General features: G+C 43.0%; 1 protein-coding gene across 4 annotated transcripts in view; it reads right to left on the bottom strand.

Moving 5' to 3' along the window:
- Nucleotides 1-8188: 8188 nt before the first annotated feature.
- The window catches only part of NHS (NHS actin remodeling regulator), a 258185-nt gene continuing 246282 nt past the window's right edge, over nt 8189-20091 (bottom strand). For all 4 annotated transcript variants that reach the window (XM_050333980.1, XM_050333981.1, XM_050333982.1 and 1 more), the window contains 4 exons: nt 17983-18114; nt 13766-16720; nt 13151-13277; nt 8189-12365 (listed from right to left, as the gene is read on the bottom strand). In XM_050333980.1, the coding sequence (XP_050189937.1) occupies nt 11741-12365; nt 13151-13277; nt 13766-16720; nt 17983-18114 (3839 nt within the window). In that variant the 3' untranslated portion in view covers nt 8189-11740. The remainder of the gene's footprint in view (nt 12366-13150; nt 13278-13765; nt 16721-17982; nt 18115-20091) is intronic.

Genomic DNA, 20091 nt, shown 5'->3' with positions numbered 1-20091 from the left:
TTAGTAAACAGCAGAGTGAACCTTGTCAACAAACTTTGTTGTGCTTTCACTTTTATATTAAACCTGACTTTGCTGATACCTCTGCTGGTGATTCTTTCAGTGACCTTAAAATACTCATGTGCAACACCTACCAAGAACTGGTTTTTCCTGGATCAGTTTTCACAGAAAATTTCCTGAAGTTAATTTATTGGCCGTCTTTCGTGATTCTTAGAGTTATTAGATCCAGTAAAATAAAAATACATCTTTACCTACTTTTCTGTCATGTTTCATTTTGGGTTTGAACTTGGTATTTCACAGTGTTGAACATTTCAAATGATAAGTGAAATTGTGCATTAGTGCCAGTTACACACCAGTCTTCGTGAAGCCCAAAACTTGTTTTGTGCGTTGAGGAAAGTAACAGAAATGATAGCTTAAATTTACATTAGCAGGATTTGTTTGATGGTACAGCTGGCTTGGCAAAGTAAAATGCACAGAAATGGATCACCGTATTAGGATAAAATGGTTGGATATCATTGAGTATTAAGAGAGTATGGTCTTTGTTTCATTCAGTTTGTTTTGGGTGAGCTCTTAAATTATCTACCAAACCCAAGAAAACAGTGAAGTGTGAAGCCCAATCTAGAAGATTCATTTTTGAGGCCCTCCCATTCTTAAATGGTCATAAACCCATTTTTTTAAATTACGCATAATGAAGGAAGGGGTGTTTGACTGCTGCGTAGTAAGGCTTTATTGAATACCAAAAGAAGGTATCTTACTTTCTAAAAGGAGAACATTAAAACATGAACACTAAATACTAGTACTAATATAATAGTCCTGTGCCAGCCTTATAAATACATAAATCAACTTGGCTGCTTATGCATTGAATGCCATATTCTTAGACATTCTGAAAGTCCTTTACTCATAAAAATGGTTTTTTAGCTGATAATTTTTTTTTTTTCAGTTCTAGAGGCTTGTAATAGAACTAAACCACCTGACCTAGATTCAAAGCGAGTCGTTACAGGCTGGCCAAACCATGTGACAGTCATGTTACTTAAGTGTCTCAGAACCACAGTGTGAATTTCCACAGGAAACCCATTGGGTGATTGCTTGTTTTGTAGGTGCGTGGGGTTTGAGTGATAGAAAAAGAAAGCAGCCTCATGTGAAATTAAACAATCACAAAACCGTTATTAGAAAGCAAGGCTTCTTTTTTTTGTTCAGTTGTCATTAGAAAAAGGCTTATTTTTCTGCCTCATTAGGAGCACCTCACAGCTAGGAATGGAGAATGCTGCTGGAATATGGATGAAAAGTCTGATGAAAAGTTGCTGTAATATGGATGAAAAGTCTATGAGTTTCTCAAGAAATGGCATTTCTTTGGCCTTGGTTCTTCTTTTGGGACTGAGGGGGCTGATCCTGCTTCTCCTCTCACCCCAGCTGAAGATGCCAGTAAACTAAAAAGGGAGCTGCAGGGGCAGTTGTTTCCTCACAGGAAGAGTTTATGGTTTGCAGCCTTTTTGTGAAATGGCAGTAGTAAGAAGTATTTATGTCAGAGCTTGATAATTTTCTGTTAAAAAAATAAAATTGACCTATTTAGAGGGAAAGAGCACAAGAGCTAAATGCTACCACTGCCTTTGCTGTTTTGTGCAGCTTTATATTTTATCTTCCAAGAAAACAGTAAACTTCACTGAGAATGCTGAAATTTCTGAGAAACTTCACTGGGAATGCTGATAATTTTTTTTTTAACATTCAGAGTGGTTTTTCAGTTTTCAGCTCTGGAGAAATTCAAATGGCAATGCTAGTGAATCTAGTGGGAAAGTCTGTATTTAGCGGCTTACCTGTTTTCCTGACCTTGATCTTATGTTCGAGGATACGTATTCCTTATGAATACATTTCCTCAGTCCTCTCTTTGAGAAGTACAGGCGATACAATGTGAAACCTCTCTCCTGTTCACACTGAAATAGAACAGGCATCTTTGATCAGCAGAGCTGGATTACTTGCATTCAAGAAGTTAGGATAATGTGTTGAGGGATTATTATGACCCGTAATGTTGGGCACTAAAAACATTTCAGGAGAGTGCTAACATGCCAATATGGTAAAAATACAAATGTGATAAACTGGGTAATTAAAAACTTGTCAGCCTAACTTTAATCCCAGGAAAATACTGGAACACTTAATACACACTTCTGGCACCAAGTAGAGAATTAAAGGAGGGGAAAATAGATTTATAAAAAACAAAGTCTGTCAAGTAAGTGCCTATAGAAATCCAGTGATCAGACCCATATCTGGGGAGGATCTGTTGCTTCCCAGGCTGCATCTGTGTTACACAGAGCAAAGACAGACACAATCAGCAGTGCTTCCAAGAGCAGGCACCAACACTTAGTACTTGCAATGAACACCTGTACCAGTCCCCTCTCTGAAACAGGATTTCTGTTGTGGATCAGAGCTTTTCCGTATCCAGTAAAAGCTCTAGCAAGAGATGGAGGTTAAAACATGCTTCCTGTTTGCTGGCTCAAGGAGGAGTCCCCTGGGTTACGTGTGTGGCCTAAGCTGCCAAGTGTTTTGACAACGCTATAGGAAGAGTGTATAGGAAGATTTTTTTTTTTGGGTAGGGGTTGAATTCCACCCTTGGGAGAAGATGCCAACATTTTCAATGTGTCATTTGAGTTTTAACACCCATGTGTTTTATTATCCTTTGAAAACTGGTACCCATGAGTCTTCCCATGCATGATTATGTACATTCCTTATATATATGTGTGTGTATATATATCTACACAGCATGGTGGGATGTTTTTCTGAGAAACAGGATAGTACAACCTGAGAAAAGCTTGTATTTGCAGTCATACTACTTATAATATTGAGATTATAGTACCACTGGGTGGGCCTGATGGTTCCATGCCGTACACACATACCCAAAGGTACACAGTGATGCCTGGATTTTACAAAGGCTTACAGAAGTCACTGACTTCACATATGTTGTAAATAGTTACAATGATTTCACCTTGTGTGAGAGACCTAAAACACGAAAGAGTTAATATCTCAAACACTCTGCAGAAAAGGAATGCCAATGAGTAAGGTTACAGTGGCTGTGTGTGCACCCGTCATCCAGAGGAACTGGACCACAGATGGTGTTGGTGGTGACTCAGATCCTTTTTTACTATCCCCATTTCAGTATCCTTCCTTCTTCATCCTCTCCTGAGAAGTACAATCTGCGGGCTGTTCAGAAATTGCTGTTGTCTTGTGCTGTTCAGAAATGTTTAAATTGCTGTCGCCACAGGCCATTGAACCTATCACAAGATTTAAATTGTTGCTGCCATAAATAAAACTTCTGGGATTGTTTCACCTTAATTTAGCCCAAGGGTATTCCAAAGGTTGGACTACCTCAGAGCAGGTGGTCCAGGACTGCCTTCTAGGGACCCAACATTTTAAAGCTGCATCACAGACAGGATACCCTTGTTTCTGCTAAAACAACCAAGGGCTACGTGGTCCTTAACATGACCCCTTCTCTGAGAAGAGCCATATCCCGGCAAGAAACAGTACTTGTAGGCTTTGCTAGGACCTCCCTGGGAGGTTCCCTATACTTGTAGGTTTTGCAGTGAAGGACTGCACTATTCTCCTGGAGTGGTTAGGGGATTATAATGCCCAACGTACTCCCCCTGGCATGGCTTGGACCTGTAGCAACTAGCATGATCCACAGGCAGTGGCAGATAGAATCACCATCATAACTAGAGAGCAAAGCCTGAGACTGGGGAAAAGCGTCAGTCTGTGTGGTACTGGGGGCTTAGCTGCTGCCCTGCAGAACGGGCACATGAGCCAACATGCAGCAAATGAAATGATTGAGTTGTTGCAAGACTTGGTTAGAGTTTTACAGGAAGAAATAGGAAAGAGGCACAGAGCTGCTGAACGGATAACTAATCAGACTGCTGCCTTGGCAGAATCATTAGAAAGGGAAAAATACTATGTTGTCATAGTTCTGATTTTAGCAAGGAATTTTTCTTTCCCTTCCCCCTGCTGTGTGTGTGTGTGTGCTCTGTATATGGACCATCAGGTGAACAAAGGAATTGGCTTGACCCACTAATGGCCGAGATTAGTCTCCTTGACAATGAAGGGGGAGGAGTTGTGGGGGACTGGCGTGTGGCTGGAAGGAGATGGGGAAGGTGTGGCTGGTGTGTGTGCCGGTGAAGGGAAAACCTGCTGCAAGCTGCAGAGCTGCCTGGTTTCTTCTTTCTTCCTGTCAGAGGGGAGTTTGCTGCTGTTCTCTTCTCAGCTGTTGCTGGCTACAGGCCCTGCTTAGAACCAATCCTAACCAGCTGAAGTTCGTGAGTTTTCTTCGATTAGGAGAACTTTCTGTTTTATTGCTGGTTTTTTCCTTCCCCCCTTCCCCCCCCCCTTTTTTTTCCAGTGTGGGAAGGGAAGAGAAATCGAGTTTTTTTGTTCTTTCTCCGATATACCCTGGGGAGTGTTGTTTTTTTTCCCTTTCCTCCAACCCACCTGGTGGCAACCAAGGATCTCTCAGCGCCGCCTGGTGACGGGCACTGGACATTACAAGTGCTGCTCCTCCAGTGATCCAACAGCGCCACCTGGTGACTACTATAGGACACTACAAGTTCTACACCTCCAGTAACCCAACAGCGCCACCTGGTGAATGGTACAGGACATTACAAATTTTGCATCTCCAGTGACCCGACGGCGCCCCCTGCTGACTGTGGTTGGAACTGCACCAAAGGGTGCAAAAAATTGAACTATTTAATTTTCCTTTTGCCAGTTTATCGATTTGTTCTTGAAGGGAATTATTAGTGGGTATACGAATATTGCTTAGTTATTTTACTTGGTTTTTTTCGTGTTCCTGTTAATACACACATACCTTTTAATAAAGGGCTATTATTTTCCATTTTCCATAATTTATTTTCCTTCAATCAAAGCCTCTTAATTTTGAATTTATAATTATTTAGAAAAAGAAGTTTGAGTCTTTTCCTCCTAATCCATCCTCAGCAAAAGACCCTTGTCTCATTTAAACTGAGACATATGTGAACAGTTGGAGAGGCCTCATTCCCTCACTGATGAGTAGGGTAGGGTGCCTGAGTCAGAGTATCCTTCCGATGAGTTACCAAATACGAAAAAATTATACTTGTATGAGGAGGGGGCCATAACACAGCACCTGATTAAAAGGGAGACTTGATAATGGCCTGGGAGGAGCTCAGCAGGTCACCACACACCCCATCCCTTATTCCCCAATGAATTTGGCTAAAATACTCCTGAGGCCCTGGCAAACTGAAACTGAATGCTTGTGGAGGGTGTCCCTCCTCCTCGGAGGCCGTGTCTTACTGAGTGAGGCCTGGGCAGGAGGATTAGACCCTGTGGAAAGGGGGACCCTTTTCCATTCAAAGCCCACGGATCCTGGAAAACGTGCAGAAAGTGGATGCCTTCTGCTGATGCTGACCGCCTGCGGATCCTGCCACAACACTCTCCCATGGAGAACGCCACGGGCCCTACAGGATTAAAGCCCTCAGTCGGGGAGTGCTTGGGCCTTGGCCTGGCAGGAGAGTGTGGGAGAGGGAACAGTGGGATGGAGCGTGGTAAAGAGAGGTGGGAATAAGGGTCCGTTATACACCCACACAGGCCCTTAGGCGGCATTCAAAGAGTGTGCTGCATGGCTTTCCTTTTGGGAACAGGACCGGGGGGAGTTACTTGAGTGTGAGTGTGGCAAAAGGATAAATGGGAAGAGATTTTGGACACCAGTGAGCCTAAGCCTGCCTTGGTGGGATGGGGTGCAGCCCACCAGAAGGGAAGCAATCCAGTTCACCTATTTAATATTGTGTATAAATATCTAAAGAGGTGTGCCAAGAAGACGGAGCCAGGCTCTTCTCGGTAGTGCCAACTACAAGGACACAAGGCAATGGTCAGAAACTGATGCATAGGAAGTTCCACCTGAATACAGGGAAGAACTTCAATGTGTGGGTGACCATGCACTGAACAGATTGCCCAGAGAGGTTGTGGAGTTGCCTTCACTGGAGATTTTCAGGAACCATCTAGATACAATCCTAATGCCATGTGCTCTAGGATGACCCTGCTTGAGCAGCGAGGTTGGACCAAATGACCCGCTGTGGTCTCTTCCAGCCTGACCCATTTTGTGATTCTGAAAATAACCAGGTGGATTCCTTAACTTTCTTTATGGTGATGGTAACAGCAGGAGAGGAGGAAGAAAAATGGGAACCTTTGCTAGTGTGGTTACATGTCCTTTCAAGAAATCAGAAGGAAAACAGTACATGGTAGTCCATGTCGAAGTAGTTTCAGGTCTCATTCAGGCTAAAGCGGTAGCACAGCCTGTTGAAGAATGCACGGTAAAAGTGCTGAAGCGATGGTTCAGTTACTTGCCTAAACCCAAGTCTGTCCAATATGACAACAGTAGTCATTTTACTGCCAGTGTGGTCTAAGAATGGGATAATTTGTGAGCACAAATTTGTTGTAACCTAATGATAGAGATTTCCTTGAAAAGATCAAGGAAATTGTAACCAGGCATATAAAAGGTTTTACTTAGACTATTCTATGATTGATTGGTGGTACCCACTATTAGAGTGACTGTTTTGAAACAGACAATAGAATACAATGGAATCTAAAGTGGTGCATCCTGATTCCCTACAAAACAGGAAAGAATAATTCAAATCTGTACCATATGCTGCTCCCCACGAGGAAGCTTGGTCACAGAGACAAGTACTATTAATGGAAATTGACCTTGATGATAGGATGTGAACAAAGGAGAAATACAAGACCCAACCATGAATAAATCATTTAATTGCCCACAGATTATAAATTACTCCACAGGTATGGAAAATGCCTTGGAAACCTAGTATATTCCATTATTCCTCTCCTGAAAAGTTCAATCCATGGACTGTTCAGAAATTGCTGTTGCCACATGCTGTTCAGAAATATTTAAATTGTTGTTGCCACAGGCCATTCAACATATCATAAGGTTTAAACCATTGCTGCCACAAATAAAACTTTCTCATTGATCATTTGGTGTTATTTCACCATAATTTAGCTCAAGGGTATCCCAAACATACCTCAGAATAGGCAGTCCAGGACTACCCTCTATGATCCTGACATTTTGCTGCTCTCCCAGAGCAGGCAGCCCAGGATCACCCTCTTGAGACCTGATAACTTGTACATATAAAAAGCCCTGGGTGTATTTTATGTTGTCTAATGTTTAATTTTCTCTTCCACTGAGCATGAAAAACTACAGGTGTACAGTGGGCAGAGGAAAACCAGCTTGTGCCTGCCTCTATGGCCTAAGCTTTCCCTACAGATCTTGCTTACCTTTCTGGGTTGGGAAAGGCACACAACAGGGAATGATCCACATAACCATTAACCACCTGATCACTTGGTTAAAATGAATGTTATGCAAACTAATTTCCACTTGGAGGCATCTCTAAGGCTACTACATCATCGAGGCAACCCTCATGCCATTGCAAGCTACCATGGCAGTGACCCCAGCAGCATTCCCCAAAGTCCTTCTTTTTTCCACGCTCTCTAGGATACCAGACTTGTACATTTCAGCTTTTTTTTTTTTCCATGTGTTTTTTAAATACCAAGTACAGTGTTCCAAGGCTACTTACAAGATGTCAGCTGAAACCAAATTTCCAGGATGCAAATCTTAATCTCCCTTCATTTTCAAAGAGACATAGAAGGGCTGTTGTTTTAGGTGCTTGGCTTCCATGTCCTGACTTCTCAACCTACTGATAACTGAACCATTTTAAAATAAGGTAGTGTTAGCACTTCAAAGTTTGTGTTCATAATCTATGGCCTGCCTTTTGCCCAAGGCTTCCTTTATCTGATAGGGTCCAGTCACTAGATTTCCTATGCCTTGAGTCTGAAGTGTTACAATTTGTTTTCTTTCCTGGGTGAAGATAAAGCAGTGCTCTTACCACCATTTTTCATCTCAGCTTTCTTTCTCTTATCTTTTTCTTACCTGTAAAAGACATGGGGCGAATTCATCAGTCTTTATAGTCTGGCAAAAACATACTGGTGGGCACTTAAAGTCCATGACAGTTTGGATACAGATTTTCTCTTATACAGTTTTTGAAAAAAATTAAGTTGAAGAGAAAGCATGATTAAATGGGGCTGAAATGTGTAAAGCCCTGAGAGTGACCTCTGGAAATAGCATACTTGTAGTCTGTAGATTAGACTTCACATCTCATTACAAGAAAGTAAAGAGAAGGTGTGATTTAATTGCAGTCACGTTTATTTGCAGATTCTATACACACTTTCTAGGTAATCAAACTTTTCCAACACATTTTTTGAGAGGGGTTCACAATGAAACTGTCACCGTTTTTACTAAAAATAAATACAAGACTTAAAGTGTTGCACAGCTCTAAAATATACAAAGGCTTGGATTTAATGTAAACTTTGAAAACATTTTACAAAAGAAACCATATTTGCAACAATTTAAAAAGTTCATATTTACAAATATTACAAAAATACAAAATGGATGCAAGTCCATAAACCATTGTCTTTTCTGCCAGCATGAACTGGTGCTAGTACCAAAATAGTTACACTGTAACCTTCTTAATTTTTTTTTTAATTCTTTAAGTCATAACCTACAGTATTTCTCTATCTGCCACCATTGCAGCAAATGTACTCAATCACTGACCTTTGGCAAAAGCAAACATATGCTTTATTTGCTACAACTATCCCATGCCCTCTATCCTGCCACAACAACAATAACAAAACCAAACCAAACCAAAACAAAAAAAAAATGGAACAAAGGAGAAAAGGGGAAAATGTGGGGTTTTTTCAGAACACAGCTGTATAACTTAAGAAATCATTTTCATAACATCAGTGCAAGCAACAGAACAGTAGGTTGAAATGACGGTTCAGCAGTTACCTCGTGCTTGAACTGTACCCTGTCTCAAGAGGTGAGTGATGTTCCCTTTGCTCTATGGCTTGTCCTCTGTGCCTTAGTGGCATTCCTGCAGTGTTACAGGGATCCCCGCCATTCATCTTCCTCTGACTCCCACATATGTTATGACTCTTTTCTTCTTAGTGGATTTAGAATCTCTCTATTTGATTTCAGTCTGCTAAATGTAAACTAGGAAATTAAGCAAAAGAAGGCTATGTTTTAATGGGATTGTTCTGTGTCCATTTTGTATGTGAAACATTGCCTCACCATTCTAGTAAAATAAAAAAATTACTATATATATCTAATTTTGATCTCTATTAAATTATTGATTGGTAAAAAAAGTAGTATCATCAAAGTCAATTTAGCTGTATTCTCTATACAGTTTTGAATGACTGTTAAACTCAGGACTATTAAACATATTATAAAAGTGCTCCTGGTAAAATTTTAATGGAAAATGACTGAAGATGACAAACTAAGGATTTTCTGCCCAGTATCTAAACTTTCTTTACTCATATTCTCCAGAAAGTGGTTTGTTATATGCTGAACATTTCCTCTTAAAACATTCTCATTCATTCACTTCACTTGTATTCAGACTTATCTTCTTAACTAACCTACTAATGTGATTAGCCTTTTGTTTCCAAAACCTTGCTCCCGTTACCTTCTGAAAAACTGTTTTAGATGATTTTGCAGCCCTTCAACTGATGGACCACCCCTCATCCCAACACATGTACCACATGCATCATGACTCTACCTCTCCACACGAATGCAACCAGGCTACACAGGAGGACAGTGGGAAAACCTGAATAATACGTCTTGTGGTAAGCACTAGACAAAATCAGATGTGAACCTTCTGGGGAATAATTTGAGATTTGTTAAACTGTTCTGATTTGCTTTGACTATTTAAAATTGTAACAGTTTTAGGTAGAACCTTCCTCTTTAAAACATGCTCTGCCCACTTTTAAAAACTCTCAGCTTTATCCATTACATGATTAAAAGAAAACTCAGTAAAAACCGAATTCACACATCCCGCTTCCCTATTATTTACTTATACTTAAAGCCAGCTTTTAGCTGATTTCTTTAGTACCAAAGTATGCTCTTTCTGCCATTCTATTTGACCTGTCCTACTGCACACCTCATTCCTCCTCTCACTATTTTCTTTGCACTAGCCTTTCCTCTATTCCAAACCATATCCTACGGCAACCAACACCAACTGCATCAGTTTTGGATAAAGAGAGCCTTGTCCTCCGAGTATCATGGACGGGGCTACATCAACGGAAATTGCAGTGGCCCAAAGGAGGATCAGGCCTGTTAGTTTTATTCTATTTAAAAATTAAAAATATAAAGCGACTCACAGGTTTTTGTGGTTTTAGGATGAGAATATTCAAGTAACTTCAAGTAATTCAGCTTTTATCTCCCTGCCCTCATTTGTATCAAAGCAGCTACTTTTTGATTTATCTCCTTTCCCACCCCACCCGAGTCCCCCACCCTGTTCTGTGTTTCTGGTAAACCCAGACGTGATCCTTACTGTACGTGGCTGGCACAATGAACCGGAGCTTTCCTCTTCCCAGCTCAGCAATGAATATAAATAATGCATACAACATACCTATTTCCCAGCTACGTTTTCACAGTGTCATTTTTGTAAATATTTAGGTAGCATGAATCTCATCAGCACAAAGAGAAAGCTTCACTGAAAACTCATTGCGGATATTTGCTGATAAATCAAAAGCGCTTCTTGCATGCTTACAATTTATTTGTTTCCGTTACAAACCAGAAACTAATCGTGTTTAAAGATTATAGTTACCAGGTTATGACTGTGGTATGTATCCCAATAGCCTAATAGGAATATGAAAGTTAAGTACTGTTTTCTTTCACATCTATCCTCTCTGAAGTGATCCCTGCAACAATAAAGGCCCAGGGGAGGCTGTGGGATGGGACCCTTTCGGACTTTGCATCAGACACAGCTTTGTTCTGTCAGAAGCACATTCGTCTTCCCCATCAATCCTCATGGGAACCTTCCCAGCTGCACTTTCCAGTTAGCTTCTTTGGAGCTGCCTTAGAAAGAAAAATGGTTACTTTAATCCCCTCACAGTCAGCCTTTCAATTTCCTTAGCTCAGGTGGAGAATTCCCCCTTTCCACTGCTCAATGTCATCTTTCAGGCCGGTCACACTGAAAGTGGTTATTGGTGGCCATGTGGATTTTTTATGTTTGATATGAAATGGTATTCACAGAATACAGTTATTACATTTGAATTCTTTTGTCTTCTATAAACAAAGTTGTTAAGCAGTAAATTGTTTGCCACGTCCACTTTTTGATTATTTACAAATTTTTATCAAAAATACGATATTTACATATGTTTTGTTAGTTTCTTCTAAATTTTGTTCCAGCTCATTTTAGTGTAGAAAAATACCAATTCTCAAGAGCATTTTCTTTTTTTTTTTTTTTTTCTCCCTAGGGAAGCACTACAGTGAGGGATTTGTATCTTATGGGCAGCTTCTGGAATAAAAAAAACACCCAAAGTCACCTTTAACTCTATGGAAAGTGTATAGCCTTGAAATCTACAGTGGCAATGGAAATGAGAGTGTGATAAACCAAATGAAGCCAAAAGAAAACACAACAGACATAGCATATCTTCCTCCTTTTAAAAAGTGTAACGTAATAAATAGCTACAGCTGTAGTCCTCATTTCCCCAGCGTCTTACGAATGCAAACACATCTAAGCATTGATACTGCCCTGCAATTTTTTTACTTTTTCTTCTTTTTCTTTTCTTTTTTCTTTTTTTTCTTTTTTTTTATTTTGATTGCTACAGCATTGGCCTCTTATGTTGACATCCTTACAGAGCCCAGGTGGTGTTGGCAGCCTGGCACCCACGCAGCCTATGTTGAGCTCTGAGAAGACCGATCGTCGTGGGGGCTGCCATCCGAGTTCTCCGTCTCTCCTTCCGAGATGGCCTGCATGGGTGTGTTGTACAGCCTGCAGCGCACGCTGTACCGGCTGCTGCTGGCTGCTGGAGGCGCCCGCGACCGCCCCACTCTCGACGACGCCGACATGGGAAAGTTCTTGGAGGAGAATCCTTCCGTGTTAACCCTGGGGGAGCAGGGGGACAGCGGGGACAATGCATCGGGGCTTGTCACAGGAGGAGACTCTTCCATGCTTTGAAGGGCATCTGCCATCAGCTCTCCGGGAGACTTGGGCAAAATAGGACTTTTCAGAATTTCCGTGGCGGACATCCTGTAACTGGAATCAGATCGACTGCCCTTTTTAAGGAGCAGTAGTTTAAACTCCTCATTGGATGTGTTGGACTTTTTGGCATTCCTGTATATGAGCCCAGGGGACCTCTGACTGCTAATGGGAGTGCCCACGCTGCCGGCTGGTGGCATGTTGCTGGTGGGCAGCGTGCTGCTGGTGAGAGGCTGACTGCTGGTCCCAGATGAAGCTCTCAATCTGTTTCTTACGGAAAGGTCTCCAGAATCCTTTCTCCCAAGAACTTTCCTTTTTGATCTGTAAAAACACAAAGGGTAACTTTCATATATTATCTCTGTAGTATAAAACTTAGCACTGGTTTGGAGTTTTATAGATTGACTCTTCTTTCATATTAGCTAGAGTTCTCATAATGCCTCTGTCAAATACCGAAGGCTAGCAGTGACTGATGGCACTTTAAGCTGTGGTAGCTCTTGTGTAATGGATGAGACACTGAGCCACAGAGTCCCTCTCAACATCACCCAGCTCTTCCAAAACAATGTATACACAACCAGCTCTGTGTAAAGACAACAATGCCTACAGAGTCTTAGGTAACAGTAAGACTCAGCGTAACCTATTCAATATCAGAAATCTTTAATTTCAGTTGTGATCACAAATTTCAGCTGACTAATAAATACTCTAAAATATTCTAAATTGAAATACTCTAAATTCTAGAATTGAAGAGATGCCTTCTCATCATTCTCGCTTCAACAACTCACACACCAGAATAGAGCTGGTGGACAGAAGGCAGGGACCACTGCCAGTAGTTTTCTTTGAACACATGGATGTTTGTTAGGTAGAATGGCCCGATGTTGTCATCTGTGAAGTATACACTGTGAACTATGCCATTAAGATACCCAGACTGCACTTCACACCATAATAAAGCATCTTTTAAAAGCTGCCTTTTAGAAAACTAAAATGAGTTAACTAAAGAAGGCAGTTTCAGGACAAGACTTAAGCATGGAATAACCATCCTGTAACTATTGTTAGTGGGCAACTGTGCAGGGATGCATGTTACCATTCCTGTTGCTGCAAGGTTAGGTCACCTGTGAATGACTGCAAACAGATCCTCGGTAGTGCGGGGTTTATTTGGAGACACAAAGACATCCTCAGCATCAGCCTGTGACTCCTCGCTCAGTGGAGACATGATGGACTCGTCGCTTGGAGAAGACTCTTAAAAAAGGAAAGAAGCCGTGCTATGAGTCAGACCCCACTGCACTTTGCAACAGCACTGCCAGCACACCAGCTCTATTCACAGCCCAGTGGCTGATAACACCATACGGACCTTACATTCTAATCTAAACATGGTGAATGTTGCATATTGGAGCCCATAAAAGGGGGCACTGCAAGGCACTGAACATGGGATCTCCCATTTACTGCACAGCTGTGATACTAAGGCTCCTCTGTACCCACAGCCAACGCTCCTCCCTTTTCTCTTTTCAGCTGAAATGCACTACAAGGGAGGAAATAAATATCAAAGAAAAAAGGTCTGAATACATTGAAAAGGTGTAAATATCTTTGAGTTGGCTGGCCAGCTAACAGACTTGGAGGGCTCTGTGCTTAAACCCACAGAGATAAGCTGATGTGCAACTTCAGCCTGCTCTGACTCCACTACTAGTCACATCCAAAGTTGCATGATACAGAAAGCGTTTACAACTAACCTTTCAGTGAAGGCTCGTCTGTGCTGCCCACTGTCTCGTCTGCCCTGCTGTCATCAGAGGCACTTTTGGTTGTGATACCTGATGCGATATCATTTTCCTGCTTGCTACCCACTTCGCCAAGTGAATTAACTGCTGCCATCTCTGCTTCACAGCCGATATTCCCAGGCACATGGTGGCTTACATCGGGTTGGTGCTTAAACTGATAGTTGATGGTTGGTCCCTCAGCCTGAACTGGGCTTTCCCCCACAGGCCCAGCTTCCAGCCTCTCCTCACTGCCTGTGGAGAGCTCTTGCTGAGCCTGCACTTGCTGAAGGTCGCACACTGTTTCTGGTCCCTGGATGGATTTCTTTGCTTCGTCATCACCTGTGGGGACAGCTGAACCCTTCTGAAACCCATCCACGGAGATGGCACATGTCTGATTCAGAGAGCTTTCTGGTAAGCATTCAGCAGCCAGATGCATTTGGTCCTTTCCAGGTTCAATTTCAACCAGACTCATGCTTGCTGAAGTTACAGCTTCTCGCTCAGAGCTATTCTGCCCACCAAAAGAGGAGCTTTTCTCTAAAGGCGGCTTTCCAGGGCCTGCTTCTGCCGGGGAAGTGTCAATGTACAGCATTATGGCCTCATCCGTAGAGTACTGGCGCGATACTGGTTTCTTAGCTAAGAGTGGCCTCATTTTGCCTGGCGAAACATCAGTCGCCGTCAAGGGAGTCTCCTGTATGCACAGCAGGTCTGGGGTGCTGCCTTTATGTTTCACTCCTTCAGGCTTGTTGACTGCCCGGAGGTGGACAGACTTGAGAACGGAGGGGGTGATGGCAAGGGCAGAGGGAGGGCTGGGCTGCAGGGCTTCCCCGACTGCGCTCTGCTTGCTGTGGCTGAAGGTATGCAGCTGGTGCCTGTGAGCAAAGGGCTTGCTCAAGACATTGTGAAGAGCACTTAGGTCGAGGTGAGTAGGAGGTATAATTGGAAGTTCGAGGTCTTTGCTCACTGAGGCAGAGCTGTCTTTTGAGAGTGGCTGCTGCAGTGATGACTTCCTCTCTGGTACTTTTGGCTTCCGCTTGCTTCCCCCTGGAGACAAGGGTCCCGAAAAGAAAGCTGTTGGAAAAGAAGAGGTGGGTGTCTCTGACTGGCTGGAGTACCCACTGGAGGGTGAGGCTAAGCCTGCCAGCTTCTCGGGAGAGGCCAGCTTAAACTCATTATCAACAGAGGGGAGGGATGGGGTAGTAGCTCGTGACCCAGACTGAGATGTCTGGGATTCGGAGCTCTCTGGTGACTTGATGCACTCTATGACTGTAGTACCCGTAGCGGTGCTTGAATTGGACAAGGACCTGTAAGGATCACTGGATTTCAAGTCGTTCAGAAGCCAGAGGTCTGCATAGTGAGGTTGTTCAGCACCTTCATCTTTAAAGGAGGGGATATCGGTGGTGTCAAATGGAGCGTCCTTTAACCCACCATCACCCTGGTTTGGCCAGGTAAGCTCCTGCTTGGCTGGCAGGTTGGGGCCTTCCACTCGGGAAGGTGTGTTTGAAAATTCAAGGGGCAGCTTCATCTCCCTGGCAGTGTGAGAGATGTGCTGTCCACCACCGATCTTTGGTTCTTTCTTGTCAGGAAGGTCGGTGCTGCCCTCTGATTTCCTCAAAGATGAGCTGCGTTTTGGTGGGGCTGGCTTTGCCTTTGGTTTCTTCAGTGAGATGCTCTGCCGTCCCTGCCTCCTGTGGCTCATGCACTCCTGCCAGGTGCAGTCAGCCAGGCTGGAAGTCACACTCCCGGTCTGGCCACTCTCAGAGCCTGGGGCTGCATAGTTGCAAATATAGCTTTTATTACCCTTGAGACCGCAGTCAAAGTGCATGGAGGTATAGTATCCTTCAGTATCCACAGAAAAGTGTGAGCTAGTGTCTGCCTTGTCAGAGGGGGTCTTTTCGAGGAAGCTGTCATAGGTGGCCATGCTGGTGAAGCTGGGGCATCCCAGGCTGTCTGCCTTTGGACGCTCAGGACTGAAGTCCTGGCGACAGGAGGCGTCGTGGTGATGGTGCAGGTAGTTCCACTCACTGTCACTCGTGTTGCTGTTGTTGGGGTCATCCAGTAAATCTGCCACAGTGGAGGTGAAGGAGCTCGCCCTGTGGCCCCTGACCTTGTCTGCATGGTCACCAAACTGCTCTGTGAAGACACTGGAGTCCTCATTGGCATTGGGAGCGGTGTTGAGCGAGAGCTCAGAGTCACAGTGCGAAGAGCCCGTTAGCGGAGGAGAGGCAGCAGGAGGAATGGTTTCAGATGTCTGGGAGGGACATGTGGAGCTGCTCCCGCTCCAGTTGCCACTGGAGGACTGGTGGTCATCTTTCTGGTCCATGTGGCTGCTGAGCAGGACTCCTGCTGTGGAGATGGAGTGAACTGGGCTCCCGAAGGTGTCCGAGTTGGAAGAAATCTCACAACTGCCTGAATCGACCATCCTTGACAGCCGCGATCTCCCCCTCTCGCCAATGCTGTGTTCGGGGCTGTGCAGGTGCTGAGGACAAGTTAAACCGAGGGGATGGCACTCCTGTGAACCCTGCTTGATCAAGACCTCCTTTCCCTTTTTTGGGATCCTCTCCTGACCATCTAGGAAGTGCTCTGCTTCATACCCTCCACTCTTGGTAGTGGCATCCTGATGGCCCTCACTGGCCCGGGGTCCCTCACGAGGGAGGCTCCGCGAGCGGATGCGGTTGCTTACAGCGGCAGCAAAGACGGCATCCCCATTGTCTGCCAGCACCAAGATGTTGCCGGCAGAGTGGGAGAGGGAGGCGACAACGCTCTGCCCCCTCTGGGCACGGATCCGTCGCCGGGAGGGAGCAGCTATTAGGATTTCTTCTGTCTGGCACTCCGAGTCCCGGGTCCCCGACCTCCTGTTGCTGGAGCCGGAGAAGTCTGGGTTTGTGTGCACAATCACATTGCGCTCTCTTGCCACTGGTGACTCGTCTGAATCTAGGACACATGGAAAGCCGTGTGAGTGGGAGAGAGTTGCACATTTCCTGGCATGAGACAACCTGCGGAGCAACCCAAGAAGCATTATCTGCTGTATTCTTTATTTTTTTAATCTTGCTGAGCATTGGACCAAATTTAAGTTGGCTATAAAGGTATATAAGGCAGACCTCATGCCGGTGAGGTAGGGAAATTCTCCTAGTCCTGCAATGTGATCTCTGTTCTCCTATTTCTGCAATGTGATCTCCTGTGGAGCTGAGCTTGTTGTGGTAAATATCAAGATAAATACTAGGTTTTCAGTTTTTGTCACTCTGTTTCAATTAGTTGGAGACAGTTTTCAGGAGTGGCTGCTGGACAAAACATTACATGAGCTTCTAAATATAATTCTTTTTTGACTACCTGTCTGTTCAGAACTTCTATTATCTACTTCTTTACTACCAAAAATATTTGCAAGGCAACAGGTTCTTTCTTTCACAGGTTCTCTGGTTCCTTATTCCCTATGATAAATACATTCCTTTTCCTTCCAATGAAGTTTCATGGCAATGGACCGAGATACCAGAGCCATCTTCAGGTGTACATGAACATTAAGAAATAACAATGCTGTTAGTTTCATTTTGGGTTAATAACAATTTTACACAGAATTTGTCCTCAAGAGAGTTGCTCCTAATTTACCTGTGACAAAAAGTGAGGTAAGTCGATAGATTTCAGGCAAATATTCTTGGTAATAAAGAATAAAAAGAAGGAATCAAGGTGTGAGATAAATAAAATAAAGGTTTAGCAAAGCTCCCGTAGGGTACCAGCAGCTGTTTCTAAGGCGGATATCCAACTGCTCATCTGAGTTATCCAGCTGTTGTGACAGCTCATCACCACTTTGCTGAGCAACATCTGTCAGTTCTTTACCTTAAGCTCCCCTCACGCAAGAAAAAACTTTCACTTAATCTAGTTACTTTTTATGCACATAACTATGGGTTCATAACAGAAATAAAACGAAAAAAAAAAAAAGAACTGATTAACATTTACACAATAAGAGCTGAACACGTACATCTATATTACTCAGTAAGGCCCCTGGTCTTTCAAGGCCATATGGAGTAATATAGCTTTGCTTACTGTAGTAAATCAGAAAAACAAAACATGTCATTCCCAAACTCCAGAAGCATTTACAATTTAAAGGTTTTGTTTCTTTCGAAGGCTAGCTACCAGCTCATATCCCTGCAATTTAAGTTGGTTAGAAAGCTATCTACGGAAGATTTGTATTTATACTACACCTATTTCTTGTTGCACTCTTCTGGGGATGCCAGAGATGGTTTTCCTCCTCCTCAACTTTCGTCTCCGCTGTAGTACAGATTGTGAATGAACAAGAGAGCAGCGTATACTAGCCTCTCTGTCAAAACCAACTCCTGCAACCCATAAATAGGTCTCATTAGCCTTTAGAAATAGTAAACAAATTTTCATGGCTGGAACACAGTGGAGGTATGTGAGCTTGGATTAAGCCTGTGAATAAACATAAGGGAGCCCTTATGTAGCTCTTATGTAAATTATATCACAGTATATCACAGTTTTACATCTAATTCCAGCTCCCCCTCAGCAGCCTGGTCTGCCAAAAATAACAGAAGGCATGAAAAGAAAAAGAAAAGGAAAAGAAAGGAAAATCAGGAAGGCAAATAGAGTTGAGAGCTCTTGGTAACAGGGCATCTTTCTTATAGCTATTTATCCATCTGTCATAGGGACAATGACAGTAACTTGTCTGCAAAGCATTATCTATTCAGCTATTGCCTGACTTACTTTAGAAACTAAGCATAAGAAGACATTTTAAGGTTATAATGCCATATTGCAGTAATTGGGTGCTTCTTAGGAGACCAATATGCCAAGGGGGCTAACATTTCAAAAAGGAAGGAGACAGCTAAAATGGGGCCAAGTCACCGTGCAAGTTTAGAGAGCATTCTCTGTAACAATGACACATGGCCAAGAGTGACATTACTATTTCTTTACATCAGTAAGCGTGCTGATTTTCACATGTGCTCAGCACATAGTGGGAGTCCACTCAGGGAATCAGGTCACGCAATCGAGATCCTCAGTTTAGATTTATAAGCCTAAGTTCACAAGCACATTGGTTTATGACCACATAAACCAATGTGCATAGAATAGGTGAGAATCCCTTGTTTTCTTTATGTTTCCATGGCATTAGCACAGGAAAGTATCTTTTACTTTGTTTTTCACACTGTGTTGTCAGAATAGAGTTAAAATGAGGATGACCAGAAGACCAGTGCCCATCTGCACTGGCTTTTTGCACAAGCATACATTCACTCACGCTCTCTAAAGTTGACGTGGGACAGGTTGGAAAAAATGTGCCAGGTCCATAAAAACACTAACATAAGGATTGCTGGTACAGTGGTTTGTAATCTTAAGAAAAACAAACAAACTAAACCAAACAAAAGGAAAATAAAATTCCTGATAAGAAGCTCTATTTTAATAGCGTATAATTATAGAAAACATAATTATACACAGACATACACATACATATTACATTACGTAACAATGTAAAACATTAAAAAGTAACTTTCTTGTAAAAGTTCTTCTTGAAATCTACTACAGTGAAATAGAGGCTTCAGACAGATGTCCTGTAACCACCAATGCCCCTGGAATAAGCAGAGGAAGAACTTTCTTTAATATGGAACAAAGGTGCTATAAACTCCAACAACAATCATTTTCAAAAAAGTGAACATTTCTCACGGTTGGGAGAAGCTTAAAAAACAAAAACAGAGAACTGAAAGCAAACTCTTTGAAACAAAAAATCAATCAGCATCATTGCTGGTTTTCCAGCAACTGTGAATTAGCCGAACATGCTCTGTGCACCAGATGCACGGGGGTCATCTCCGAGAGGAAAGTGGAAAAGGATGTATCCTCCCCGTGACGCATACAAATTATTCCCATTAGTGCTAATGAGAATGATACACATAAACATCCAGAAGATTACATACCATTCTTGATCTGTAAAACTGATCAGTGGAAATTTGGTTCCAATGTATGGCAGGTGGAGTCTAGGCAAAAATGGCTATTACTGGAAAAGTTAACATTGGTCCCAGACCGAACTCTCCTCTGACTGCATTAGGTGACATTAGCCTTCTTACAACACCTACACCCGTTAGGGTCCTATACTGAATCTAGAAAGAGCATCATTTTAACAACAGCTTTACCTCATGGAAATATGCCACATTATCTATGATTTTCCATGGGGATTTGCAGTAACAGTGCCCAACCTGCAACCTTGACCAGCCAGGTCCCAATCTCTTGCCAGCAGGGTCTATGCAGGTAGTTCTGCTGGTCAGCTGCCTGTCCTCCTGTGGGGCCCTGACTGGCCAGAAGCACCATCCCGG

The sequence above is a fragment of the Myiozetetes cayanensis genome, unplaced genomic scaffold (assembly GCF_022539395.1).
Source record: "Myiozetetes cayanensis isolate MyiCay16 unplaced genomic scaffold, myiCay2020 scf5-8, whole genome shotgun sequence".
NCBI classification, from domain to species: domain Eukaryota; kingdom Metazoa; phylum Chordata; class Aves; order Passeriformes; family Tyrannidae; genus Myiozetetes; species Myiozetetes cayanensis.
The sequence above is the reverse complement of the archived record's forward strand: the minus strand, read 5'-3'. Positions and strand labels throughout refer to the sequence as shown.